The sequence below is a fragment of the Acanthaster planci genome, linkage group LG09 (genome assembly GCF_054643075.1).
Source record: "Acanthaster planci isolate LZ-2023a linkage group LG09, COTS_SCS, whole genome shotgun sequence".
Lineage (NCBI taxonomy): Eukaryota > Metazoa > Echinodermata > Asteroidea > Valvatida > Acanthasteridae > Acanthaster > Acanthaster planci.
Window position 1 is genome coordinate 20,053,264 of NC_141785.1, and position 13,741 is coordinate 20,067,004.

Sequence of the window (13,741 nt, forward strand, 5' to 3'; positions counted from 1 at the left end):
GTATAGTAGAGATCAGTGTGAACATGTACATGTTAATTGCTTGACAACATGGACGCTTCTTGTTTGCCGACAAATCGTCGCTCAGCCTCAGGTAAGGCCCATCGAATGTTAGGTAGTCTGTTTGGTCCGGGAAATAGTAATATTATTTTTATCCTGTGTTATGCGCTATTTTTGATTTTCCAAAATCAATTCTATTGTAGCCTGAAATCTTAGCCCGAAATATCTGTGGTCTACATTCACGTCGCCTGCGCGTGTTCGGCTGCAATCTTGACTCTTGCCTAACGCGATACGTTTGGCCTTTTCCCCCGAGGCAACCCCCAGAACTGTTGGACGTTCTGGGGGTACCTCAAGGCCTCTTGTCTTCCTGAGGTGATTATCCTACAAATGAATTTCATTCAAAGGTAAACCAGCTAGAGTACATCCTCACAATGGGCTGAATAATCACATCACTCAAGTCGTGTGCCTCCAACATGTCCAAAGCTAGGTTACAATTACATGTGATGTCCTTCCAAAAAGTAGCCAACAGTTGTGGTAGTACTGTTGGAGTGGAATGAAATTCAGAGGGATGGTTGCAGTTGGTTCAAGTTGCAACCAGTGCAGACCTAAATCACTAATTTCAAACAAGTTGATTGTCCTTGATCGTATAGTCTAGTTGCCAGGTCACTAATTTTGCCACCTATTGTCAAGTCGCATTGGTTTTCACAGGAGGCCTAAGACAAGTGGCGAAATAAGGGACCTGGCAACTGTATCTTCATGGACATGAATCTTGTTAATTGTTAGTTTCTTTCTATTTTCAGATAACCGATTTCAACATGAGCCCTGAGGAGCAGCAGTTGGAAAAAATAAAATCCAAAAGTTTTCCTTAAGTTTCCTCTTCCACGTGTCAGGACGCTTTTGTTTGTGTGCGCTTCCTTTCAAACCTTCTTCCAAAATAATCACCACTTATTGCTTTGAAACATTTGAATGAAAAATGACACAGGCCTAGAGCGTCAGGAATCTGTTGATTGTTCAACAGTGGGCTGCAATGGCCTCTCAGTACAACTCAAGACAAAGTCTAAGAGGCAGGCCACCTGCTGCACCAAGCAGACGATGGTCAACGGTCGGTCAACCAACAGGAAAGGTATATTACCTGACTTGAACATCTCATGGAAAAGTATTAGATTGTAGTGCATGTGCACGGATTCTGCCCATGGGGACATGTTTCATTGTTGGGGTTTGTAGCTTTTGATCTAGTCTGAATAACTTTGACTCCACAAATCTCCTTTGTAAACATTTGGACATGGTCAGGCGATAGCAGATCGCCCGATCATGTCCAGATGTTAAAAATGGCCATTCACAAATCCTTGCAGATGGTTACCTATATGATCTTAGGTACTTTCCACTTGGGAGTGAATAGGATCATGTAAAGGCAGCAGTGGCATAGCCACGGGGGAGGGTAGGGTAGGAGTGCCCCCAAGGTGCTCCCCTTCCCCACTGAAAAAAAAAATGGATGAATGGATATTGAACAAGGCAAACAAAAACTTGCCCCCAAAAGCCATACCACTGAAGGCTGGTGCCCCCCCCCCCAAGATACTGGTGCCCCCTTTGTGCTCCCACTAGTAAAATCCTAGCTACGCTACTGAAAGACAGACAAATGTAAGGTTATCAAGCTTGGCCATTTGCACCAAAAATAGCAACATTGAGCTGCGTACTCCCCAGGGAGCTTAGATGGTTTCAGGAGTACTTTGATTGCATAACAGCACATCGCCTTGGAGTAATGGATATTGTTAGATACTTTGGGCCTTACAAATGCTCTGATTCTACAATTCAGTGTTTCCTGAAGCACAAAGATAACATTGCACTGGTCCTGAGTACCTCTTTAAATCTTGTAAAAATATCAAGGGCCCTAGAATTAGCTAGGAACAAGCCATGTCATAGTGTATATCATTTAGCAAATTTTGCTTGTTACAGGCTGTTTCTGGTATCTTTAAGTGTACTCAACATAATCAGTGCTTTGTGATGGATCCAGCCGACTATTGCTTTGCCTACGGCTGGGTGTTCCAGTTATGTTCAAAGCCAGGGATAAAGGAATGTGTCACTGTACATGAAACGAACAAGTGCAACTGAATTCAAACTTAAAGTAGGTGGGTTTTTTTGCTGAAAAATCCAATTTTGATCTTTTCTACCTCTTCCAGCCCCCAATTCCCTAATCATAGTCACAGATTTATGTTTCAAAGTCAGCATCTTTTATCTTTATTTGTATTTGTTTTTAAGCTGTTTCGCCACCTCAGTAGTTATTTTTCCTACCCAGATTTGGATATTTCTTCCTCCCTGCTTCATTGTCCAGGCAAACTACCGACCAATGACAACAAGCATGTCCAGAAGGCCATCTCAACAACAACAGCAACGGCCGCTCCAACAAGACAGTATCCAAGAAGCAGAGAGAAGTGAGACAACACCAACAGAAAATAAACAGGTAAAAACATGATTGTTGAGATGTGGTGAACTCTATTCCAAGCAAGCTATCCTAGACTACTGTGTCCTCGCATTGTTGAGATGTGGTGAGCTCTATTCCAAGTAAGCTATCCTAGACTACTGTGTCCTCGCATTGTTGAAATGTGGTGAATTCTATTTCAAGGTAGCTATCCTAGACTACTGTGTCCTTGCATTGTTGATTTCAAGGTAGCTATCCTAGACTGCTATGTCCCAGTCTTGTAGTCGAGACCATCACAAGACCAGTCATAAGTGACAGTGTGACCAATGACAAAGGAATGCTTTTGTCGCAGTTCATTTGAATAGCTTGTGACTTGAATTCAGACTGGAGGTCTTCTGTGGTCTAGGAAGGTCTTAAGTGGTAGCGACTACAACACTGCTATGTCCTCGCATTGTTGGGATGTGGGGAACTCTATTCCAAGCAAGCTGTCCTCGACTGCTATGTCCTCACATTGTTGAGATGTGGGGAACTCTATTCCAAGCAAGCTGTCCTCGACTGCTATGTCCTCGCATTGTTGAGATGTGGAGAACTCTATTGCAAGATGTTCTCCGAGATTGCTCTTTCCTCGAATTACTGAGATGATCTCCCAAGTTGAGCCCTTACTCTGTGATCTTTTTTCTAATCACAGCTAAGCAATCCTGTTCCACCCTCCAAGAAGCGTTACTCTTACCGCCAGCCCTCCGATCCCAAGGTTGCTGCCGAGATTGAGGTATTGACCAAGTACATGACGGAGACCAACCTCATGAATGCCATGATGGCGGTCTGCCAGTCAGTCCTGAGACAGGAGAGTCTTCCCTACAATCCATACCCCGAGTTTGTGAGACAAATCAGACATGATGCCGAGAGGTAAGTTGTAAGTCAAAAAGGTCAGCTCTCATCAGTACAAGTTTTTTTGTACCAGTGTTGGAATTGCCGTTTCTTTTCCAGTTATCTTTCTTCGCAGTTGGGCACATATTTAGTGCATGAGTAAAATTCCAGTTTTTCAGCAACTGTGCCGGATTGCTGTTGTTAAAAGATGTCACAGTACTATGGGCAAAACAGCATTGGCCCATGGATTCAATGCTTAGATCACATACATGAGTTTGGATGTGCTTAAAGCGCAAGGCCTTACAATCTAGTTCATCTTAAGTACTTTTACAAGTTGTCAAAAGTGGGTTTAATATAAGAGGACAAACAGTTGCAGATGTATAGTTCTTTTGTCACAGAGTAATGTGACTTGGCTTGGGAGGCTGAAGGAGTGGTAGAAAGAGATTTTCCCGTGTTGAGCTTAGCGGCCTGTGGGAACCATTGTTTCAACCTCTTCATAGCTAGTGTTTTTCAGCTGCAGTGTAACAAATGTCTTTCCACATTATACCAGTTTCCCTTTCACCCACAGGTTCCACATGTTTGCTCAAACCACTAAAGCCATCCAGGCAACACTTACTAGCCAGCTGCAGTCGACAACCACACCCCACATCTATGGGGTCAAAGGTCACAGCAATGCCTGGGGTCTAGAGCCTGTGATCAATGCAGTCAACCCGCAGGCATTGAAGCGTTACGATTCCCTGATTGAGGACGAAACTCCAACGAAACTTGTCCTCTCCGATGAGCAACAAGAGTACAGTGTAAGTTCTTGGACAACTTTGGGAAAAGTTGTCTCCCCTTTAAAAAAGACCCTTGTATCTTTGAAAATGTCGTGTGGTCCTGGCACCACTGTGCTTTGGCAAGAGGCATTTCATACCAGAGGCCACATTATGGCAATCGATATGTGTACGGACAGCTGATGGCTTAAACCAATGGGCATGCCTTTACCCTCTGCCAATAGACGTGTAAACAACTAGGTCTTGTACTGTATTGGCTTTTTATACACTCAACATCGAGGAAGTCTGTAGAGGCAGACCATGTGTTAAACTTGACTGTTGCACGCCCTGTTGAAGTAAACATTGCTTCTCAACAGGGCCTCCCAGGGCTGCAAAATGTAAGGTTACGGTGAGATGTATTACACAAAATAGTGAACAAATAGCTGACGAGAGACAGAATTTGTTAAGTTATTGGAAAAGTTGGCTAATAATATACCCTGACTTTTGAACAAAGCAATGTATTATATTGCTTTTTGGGGCCAAAAGTGAAACAGTCAGGAAGTGGTTAGTTTGGTAACATTTTTACCTTTTCTACCATTTTTACCTGCCCAGTAGTTATGCTGTCTGTATTCTGCAGACTACCTTGATATAGCCTGGGCATCATATTGTCATAGGGCTCACTGCAAATAAACTTCTGATAAACGCACACATGTACAATGCAAAGAAGAATCATCGTGGCTTTTTGGGTCTCATCAGGCTGGACCAAGAGAGGACCCTATTTTCTTAGCAACAAAGGTTCCTTTGGTAGGAACTAAACTTTGTTGGTTGGCGAATGTCAGTCACATCACTACCGACAAAATGAACGCTCCCGACCAATCCGACTCTTTTCAACCGATGAGGGGGTGCTTTGCTTGAGGCAGACGGACGTGGGACTTCTGGTTGTGATCCATCATTTGGACAGGTTGCCACTCTCCGCCTTGAGCAGGAGCACCCCCTCATTGGTTGAAAAGAGCCACGTTGGTCGGGGGGTATTCATTTTGTTGGTAGTGAGCCACTGTAACGCTTGCATTTCCAGTCGTTCGTTAGTTAGTACCAAAGTAGCCTCCATTGCTGAGGATGTAGCGCCCTCTCTTGGTCCAGCTTGAGGCCCATAGCAAACCGGTTCCTTATTCTTCTTGAACCAGCCAAAATGGCTGGCTGCTTTGCTAGATTGAATATTTTGAATTAAGAATAGCAACACCAACTAACGACCCTCAAATAAAGCTATATTCATAGATACAGGATTATCATTCCTTTTTCATAATTCAGGGTCAGATTTTGGTTGCCATAGTTGGGCCAGCTGCTTTCACAGGGACGATTTATCATGAGGTACCTTCTGTAGACCTGAGAGTGGAGTACATTATTTATGGTCCAGATGTTCAAACGGTGAGCTGCTTTAGTATTGTTTTAACCACAGGGAATTCTTTGAGATGCAATTTGGTCAGTGTTGGGTTTTTGTGCTTTATTTTGCTTGCTGCCGTGGGTCCAAGGTATTTAATGTGAGTGTTAACTAACCGTTCGACCATTTTTAAGGCCATGCAGTTGGCCTCTGCAGTGTTTTGTTTCCAAAAGCAAATCCACCCAGCTCAAAATTCAACCAAGTGGCTACATTTCCAAATTAGGTGAATCAGTCTTGGTTGAAGACGAGAAAGGAGTGCATGTTTCCGTATTCATAGTGAGTGACCTCGCCCGCTGATTACTTGAATTGCCCGTGGGTGACGGGTGTTAAGATTTTTTTGTGATCAGGATATTGTATTGTTAATATGTTCATTTGGATCTCCATCCAGGCTTTGTTGATCTTCAACAGCTGCATATCTGAGGACATCCGTCGGCACTTATCAACAGACTGTCCTCACAAGATCTTAGGTAATTGTAAACGTTTCAGTTTTTGAGTGATGTTAGAAAAGTATGGTGCAGGAGTCTTTTATTTATTGAACCGACATCTACTTTATGGAGTGTCTCCAATGTGATATTTTCCCGTTGTGATCAGAATGCAAATGAGGTATGTTCTAGTTTGGACTGTATTACATACCCCCCGTTCTGATCTGAAACAATTCTCAAATGGGTGCACGTGGCATTTTCAACTTTTATTGAGAAAAAGCTAGTGGGTTTGTACATTTCCATCATCACGTGTTATTCCCAGTCATAGATGATTGATTGAGACATGGACAGTGTTTAGAATATTGGAAATGCATCACATTCTTTGCCCATTCCAAACTGGAACGATTCTCAAATGGGTACACCTGACATTTCTAGGCTGTTGCTCGTGTTCATGTTGCTTGTTCTTAGTTTGAACAAGTGAAGCTCTTGCTAACATGTAATAATCTTTCCACATTCTTAGGCAGTTTTTTTTTTTTGTAATTTGTGACTCGGGTTTTAAGACCTGCCCCACATTTCAAGACCTGTTTTATGACAACTCAAGTTGTGATTCTGCACAGGAATTCTTGTGCCAAAATCTGGACCTAATAGCCAGGTCACCAACTCTAGCGAAATTGAGTTTTGGACCGTTGAACAGGCCAGGGAGAAATGGGATGAATTCTGGGACACGGTGAGAGATGCTGTTCTACAGAAACGACCAATTGTAATACAGGTAAGTGAACTGTCATTGGTAAACTGAAAATGAACAAAAAATGTTCACACTAAAGTTGTACATTGAAAGCCTTTAAATTCTTGTACTTTTCAGTGTTTGTTTCTCCTTGACCATGAAAACAACGAATACCGCACTGGAAACAAGCAGTTTATTTTACACTTTGTGGAAACCTCTGAGAATTCAGAAAAGGAAAAGTGAGTATGAGCACAAAGGTGAATTCAAGTGTAGTTTTGTAGTTACGGCAGTGGTTTTTTTACACTTCGGTATTCTGAGGCACAGACATGTACTTTGCTGAAATGGCCATGATGGCAGGAACTTTGTTCTCGAAGGGTCAAGGCAAGCCTTCCCTTGCAAAGGGTCCCAGTATTAGGAAATCAACTTGTCTGTGGGAACATTTCAGTAGGCATCAAGGCAAAGACCAGAGGCAATTTGCCTCCAGTGCCTCTGTGAAGTTTCCTGCCTTGGGTCATTGACTGCTCCACTGCAGTAAGCAGTATCTAGCCTTGGATTAGGAGAGCCTCTCCTGAATTCTCGAAAGTTTTTAGGGTTGGTTTTCTGCATTTTTTTGTTTTGTTTTGTTTTCACTGTCACGCTTTTTAAAGTGTGACCATCGTTGTTACTGCTTGAGTCTGATGGGAGGGGGTTTAAAATCTTAGCTATATCTTTGGCTTCAACTTCTGGCTTTAGTTTGTGAACATAATCTCTTGAATTGGGACCTTTGTATTCAATGCAGCTCCATCTTTTCTCACAAAATGTCATTTTATCTGAAACGAGATTAAAATTCCATATGGTTCCAACCATAGCTGTTGGAACTGATTCTAGTGCCTGAGATGAAGGCTGAAACAGAGAAAGATGCAATTTGAAAAATGCTCTAGCTTGCTGTTGATAAGACTACTCGGACTTATGAGTCATTTAACTCACTGAATCTACAGGTTTAGGAGTTTTGCTGAGCTGCCCTACATGACCCTGTACGAGGGTGTCTTCCTCAAGAAGGCCCATGCCGAGGCTTATGTCATGACGCTGAAACGGCTCCAGGATAATACCAACCAGACCGCTGCCAACAGGCAGAGGCCTGACATGGAAGACAGCCTAGCTTCACTGCATGAAGCTGAGAGGGACGATGGGAATGACCTGATCTACACTGGTGAGGTCAGAGAACCAATCCGGTGAGTTCTAGCGTTCCTATCAAGACCTAACCCCAGATCATGCCTTTAATCAACTCAATGGCGGCATGATTTTTGTGCTACTTTAAAAATCAATTTATACATGTGCCACCTCCTTTGGCCAAATGAAACATGGTAGCTGATTCCTTTTCTTGTTCACATATTTTGTGATAAATTAATTTCTGTTCTTGTGTGCAGAGAGAAATGGCAGCGGCAAATAGCTAAGTTGCACCCAGTCAGAGACGCCTTCCGACTGGCTCATCTTACCCTTTTATTGGCCCTCTCAGACAGGTAAGATCCTACTATTAACTTCATTTACTCACTATTTCTGTTTTTATTTTGGTCCTGTCTGGTTATAGAGCCAAGGGTTCATCAAAAGTGAACAAACATTGTAGCCAAAAGACCAAGAAATCTTGAGAGAAGAAATATCAAATTTTAGAGGGGGGACCCTGGAAGAACATTCCGCAGAAGATTCATGATATCAGGTAGAGACTGATAATCCAGTCTACATGTTAAGCCTGGGTGGGATTTGAACCTAGTACCTTTCCACCAACCTGACTCTCGCTGCTCAAAGATTTAGACTTAATTACCTCTAAACATTGCAAGAGTTTAGGATTTTGATTTCCCACGGCATGAAAAAAAATGTAAAATAGTGAGTTTCTGGCTGCTATTTTTATATCTGCAGTAGCGTTGAAGGGTCAGAGGTCAGGATTGAAGTGTATCGATTTCTACACAGCACAGCTGCGTCATTTCACACAACTACAGTTCTCAACTCAACCTTACAACTTCTGGCTCATACCACAAACCAAAAGGTATGACTTCAGCCACCAGGCCTCGGGGTCAAACGCTGTGTAACTGCTAAAATGGTGGCGCTAAAGCAAATCACTTTATATCCATTTGTGTGAATTTAACATCTGGCATCTTTCTCCATACAAATACTCTGAAATTTGTAATATCAATGAACCAGAGTTTCAAACTCTGAGAATGTGTTTTATAATTTTCTGCCACCTACAACGGTGTTGAGGGCTAGTTGAGATTACTGTACTGGTGATCTGCTATATGGTAATTTAATGTCAGTTGTAAGCAGTGACTTCCGCCAACAATTTTTATCCATTTTGAAATTGCAACAAGCATTGCATGTTTACAGAGCTGGCCAGTTGTCCAGTAAATTGCCCGTGGTACCCACTGTCACACCAGTGAATTAATTTTCCGTCATCTTGGTATGGCCATAGAATTCTGACGATCAGAGGTTATTGACCAAGCAGTTCGCCGAGTACAAGACCAAGTTACTGGCAACTGTTGATCCAGAGTTACACGCAAGATCCTCAGAGTTCCATGTCGCTCACACTGTCCTTGGCAAGGTCATGGAGCAGATGCTAGTGCCGGATTCATCAGACCCCAGCAAATTGATCTTAAAGTCACTGGTAAGTATAGATTTGTTCAAGACCCCCCAAAAATCCTTTTTCTCACTTCTTCGTACAGAAAATGGACTCTTCCAATTAGTGGACAGGACAATGACATCTGACAAGCACAAGGGTTTAAGTAAAGAAAGAAGGGACCATATTTGGTGAGAGACCGTATTTTATGTGACACCATCATTGCTCTGATGTAGTTCAAGTTGGTTCTCACGTTTTGACTAAATGCATCCTGCTCCGCAAAATGTGTCTGGAGTCACTTTTGAATTACAGGCCGTTTGAAAAATCTTGCAACAAGCGAAACCTCGATATTTTTCATCCACACAATGTCCGTTTCATCAGGATGCCAAAATGATGCCATAATTCGACCACCATAATTAGAAGCCATCACTGCGTGGCACAACGCTCATGGACAGGTGGTACACGCTCGTTACATGCCCCTTCGACCAGTAGGGTGTCATGATTTGCCACATGCACGCAGGCGTCAAACTGAAGAATGTGCATGTGAGTGCAGTGCCACCGCAGTTATGGCGTCTAGCCGGATTAGTCTGTAGACTAACTTGGTCAGCATACATTGGAATTGTGCATACACTTTGCTCCAGTGCATGCATTCCAGTGCGCACGAGCTGTATCAGCGTTATGAAACGCGGCTAGGCTACAAAGCACTGCTCAAATACACTGATTACTCCCAGTCTGGAGTTTCTTGAAATAATAAGCCGAAGCAGAAATACCAAGTCCATGCGTGTTCGGCTTCATATTCCTACTTGTGCCTTGTCTCTCCAGGACTTGAACACGTTGCAGTTCATTCAAAACTACTGCACTTCACTGCAGTTCCTGCTGATAGAGGATGCCATGTTTTTCTTCAAACGTCTGAATTTCAAGGTATTTCAAGACATCTCCTTATCAGTTTTGAGTCACGTCATGCAGCATTCTCCGTAGACATACCGCGTTCCCTAGGTTGAATGAAAGCTTGCAATTTACTCTGAGTATGCTGTAGTTTTCATCAAGAGAACAGTAAAAAATGGTGAGATAATCATTGAGATGGATCCCAAGCTGGGTTTGCACATTCAATACAAGCATCATTATTCAGTTTTCAATGAATTGCTGTGAAAATGCCGTAGAAATTTGCAGTGTTCTCGAATGAATGTGCTTAAAAGGACACTTAGTCTTCTGCAACAAAAGCTCTTCCAATGCTTACTAATATGGGTGTAGAGCTTGCCATTAACACTCATGCTTGTTTTCATGCAAAATGCACTGGAATCAGCCTGCAGACATTCCCTTGTGTGCTTCGTTATAATTGATTTACGTTTAGAACATGCTTCATTCTGTTAGGATTCATCATGTATGTGACCTGTGGTGGTTAAGTGGTGAAACTGCCTCTTATTCGGCTACCGTCTGGCCTGTTGCGGGCTGATTCATATGTGGAATGCATTAACCATGCATCTTTTACTAATGTGTAAAAATGCATCAAGTTTAATTTGTATAATGAACATGTAAAAGGTGAAGTGAATATGCAAATAAGGTATCACTTGGCAAAACTATTTCATCCGCTTTCATTGCTCTGTAGAATTCAAAATATCTCCTTTCTGTTACTCAGAGCTAATGGCCAGTGAGTTTCCAAAGAATGGACACTTGACGGAATCAACTCACTTACTCTTGGAGAGAAATTTTTTTAAAAAGACACTACACAAATAAACGTCAAAAGACGATTATCAGCAGATGTCTTATTTTGTTAGAGACGTATTATTACCCTTAGAATTTCAGACATGGTTTACAGCTTATGTTTATACTCTTTTTTGGTGCCATACACAATAGCAGAATTATGTGACAAAAGTTCAACAAAATTCAACTTCAGCTCTTCAGGCATACACGTGATGAAAGTCAGGATATTCTTATTGCTGAAAAAGAGTTAAGATCAGAAATGGGAAATGGTTGGGCAGTTGCTAATTGTGATCACTGGCTGGATTAACGTAGCCTTACCTACTTCCAAGCCCTGTTGCATTTCTCTGTGTGCTTGCTACCTCGGATTGCTAGACTTTAGTGAGCGGGTGCAGGGAAGCTTTCAACAGACAAGCTGCAGGAACAACTAATGGGAGCAAAAGGAAGGTAGGTCTGACCATTCATCTCAGTTTTCATGAAGAGACTCATTTTTCTCCTTCATAAATTCCTATCTGTGTGAGAAACTGTGTTGAAGTGGTACATCTTGCTCTGCAAGGAACAACTCATTGCATTGTTATTGTTAATATTTTCCTGTTTAAAGATACTATTTGGAATTAAATAGTACAAGTTGTGATGGGCTTTATCAAAGCATTTCATCTGCTGCTGAACCAAAGGGACGTTGTTAAAACCATCTGCTGCATTGTGAGCTGTGAGAAACAAATTGCCCAAATATCTTTCTGTTAGGACACAAGGATTTAGGAACGGATAAAGTCAAAGCCTTGTGAGATTTTGTTTTACACTTATGTTAATTACAGCATTTAGAGGTTGTATGTAGTGACATAGATTAGATTTCAGGCATGGGAACGTCTTCAAAGATTAGTTTGAAGCCACCTTTGCCTGGTTGGTTCAGAATTGTGTGCGTGGTTTCAGTGGCACTGCTTCATTTGAGGAGGTTTGCAGTGATGCAATCTCTGTTATGAGTCAGTGTGGCTCTCAAACAACGGGAGGTCTTGCTCGACGTTTTAACGAGTGAAACCTTCAGTTCTTTTGACAACTCTCGAGAATTGTTCACTCAGGGTCACAGCAAACATCCTCATATTTGGTACTTCCACCATGCCTAGTCTCAAGCCTGACAATAACAAAGCTGTTTGTGCTGCAGATTCAGCATCAAATGGTTTATCATCATCCTAAAAATCACGTGGAAATCACCTTCTTGTATGTTGTACGTTAACAGGCATGTAATGATAATAAAAGCCTAACAATATCTCAAAGCTGCCAACCTTGTAAGATTTTTAGTCTGATTTTTGAACAAAAGTTAATATGTTAAATTCAGCGAAGTCCTCTCAAAATACTTGGAGCAGTGGTAGGGTTGAAGAACTATTCAATTAAATGAAATGATTTGAATTGTCGCTATAATGTGTCGGCCCTGCTACGGTTAACATGTGGCTACGGTTAATATGTGACGTCTTCAGTGAATAAATTGAAAGTTGCTAAAAAAAAGATTTCATGATAGTACCTTTGAGTATAAGCAATATAGGTAGCTGCACAGTGGTGAACAGCTGAGTTGGTGTCATTTCATTGTAGATTTGGACAAATCTTAATGGAAACATGAAATCTATCAGTCCACTCTCATCAAACACCTTCCAGTTATTTGTCACACTTTTCCTGAGAGAATTACTATGAAATCAGTAGTAGATTACACCGTGACCGAATTCACGTGTGGCAGGAGCTGGTTATCTAATTGTTTCCGCTGTCTTCCAGCCACACCAAGGTAAATCCTCCAAGAGTAATACGTCCATCGCAGCTTCAACTCCCGACCCTGTCAAGATAAATCATGGAGTAGAAGCGAAGGAGATTGTGCAGCAGAGAAATATTGGTTAGTGTGCAGCTGAGGAATACGTAGCAAATTTCTCTTATCCTTGTTTGATTTTTGTTCATTTAAGGTTAAGAGGCAATGTACCAGTGAAGGCTGCAGACATTCTATGCAGACAGTATTTATTTTCACTACTAGGGTCAGAAAAAACCACATTGAAGATTACACTCGTTCATTCACTTGACTTCAGGGCATATGTATTTCTGTTGCCTCGTCTGAGTGTCTGTCCTGTCTGCTTCTTGTCTTGCAGTAATCGATGTTGAGGAAGTCAAATCCTTCAGTAACTGGCCTCGGATCATGGTCACAGAGGCAGTCCTCATGCAGGTGTGTGTAGGACAGCATCTCCAGGATTGTTATTCTCACTTCCTGACTCCTCGGAGAATTGTATGAATTACCAACGAGGGCCCAGGAGCATAGTGCATAAATTGAATTTTTTTGTAAAGGTGACTTTGTAAAGGGTGTTCCTACTTTAAGAAATGATGAACAGTTGTTATGGTGACACTCTTCAGGTCCTTTATATTAAAGATGTGAAGGTTTTTTTTTAGGGGGCAAAGTTAGGGCCATATGAATTGTCTTGCTGCCGTTCTTCAGTGTATTGACAAGGAGCAGCCATGCTTGAATGTGATGGATCATTAGGAATGTATCCACATTTATCGGCAGGCCAAAATAGTCACATTCAATCATAATATCCGTGCATTATGTTTTTGCCTATGTAACCATTTTCCTTGTACCAAATTTTGCATTGTAAGAACCACCATAACCGGTAGACTCCTAGCTGATCTAAAATGGTTCTGTTGATGCTATTTAGCAATTTTGTTCATTGGTTGAAATCCTCAAACAATTAACAAGTTGTGCCCGGTAAGTCACATGACCTATAGTGGGTACTGAACATCAACAAACATGAGTGTCCCTCATTGCAAATGTGTCATAAGTGTCATTTGCCAAAAATAAAGCTGACGGTTGGTAAAAT

General features: G+C 41.9%; 1 protein-coding gene across 3 annotated transcripts in view; it reads left to right on the plus strand.

The window, feature by feature from the left end:
- The window catches only part of LOC110985468 (uncharacterized), a 26,453-nt gene continuing 12,712 nt past the window's right edge, over positions 1-13,741 (plus strand). Inside the window, exons 1-17 of one of the 3 annotated variants that reach the window (XM_022246507.2) lie at positions 1-91; positions 798-1,120; positions 2,327-2,455; positions 3,102-3,319; positions 3,849-4,077; positions 5,341-5,457; positions 5,859-5,937; positions 6,510-6,661; positions 6,755-6,855; positions 7,594-7,827; positions 8,023-8,115; positions 8,510-8,636; positions 9,057-9,248; positions 10,023-10,121; positions 11,274-11,345; positions 12,660-12,774; positions 13,022-13,095. In XM_022246507.2, coding sequence (XP_022102199.2) covers positions 1,025-1,120; positions 2,327-2,455; positions 3,102-3,319; positions 3,849-4,077; positions 5,341-5,457; positions 5,859-5,937; positions 6,510-6,661; positions 6,755-6,855; positions 7,594-7,827; positions 8,023-8,115; positions 8,510-8,636; positions 9,057-9,248; positions 10,023-10,121; positions 11,274-11,345; positions 12,660-12,774; positions 13,022-13,095 — 2,127 coding nt within the window. In that variant the 5' untranslated portion in view covers positions 1-91; positions 798-1,024. Of the gene's footprint in view, positions 92-297; positions 402-797; positions 1,121-2,326; positions 2,456-3,101; positions 3,320-3,848; positions 4,078-5,340; positions 5,458-5,858; positions 5,938-6,509; positions 6,662-6,754; positions 6,856-7,593; positions 7,828-8,022; positions 8,116-8,509; positions 8,637-9,056; positions 9,249-10,022; positions 10,122-11,273; positions 11,346-12,659; positions 12,775-13,021; positions 13,096-13,741 lie in introns of those variants that run through there. The other 2 variants (XM_022246509.2, XM_022246511.2) reach the window with 2 other exon arrangements.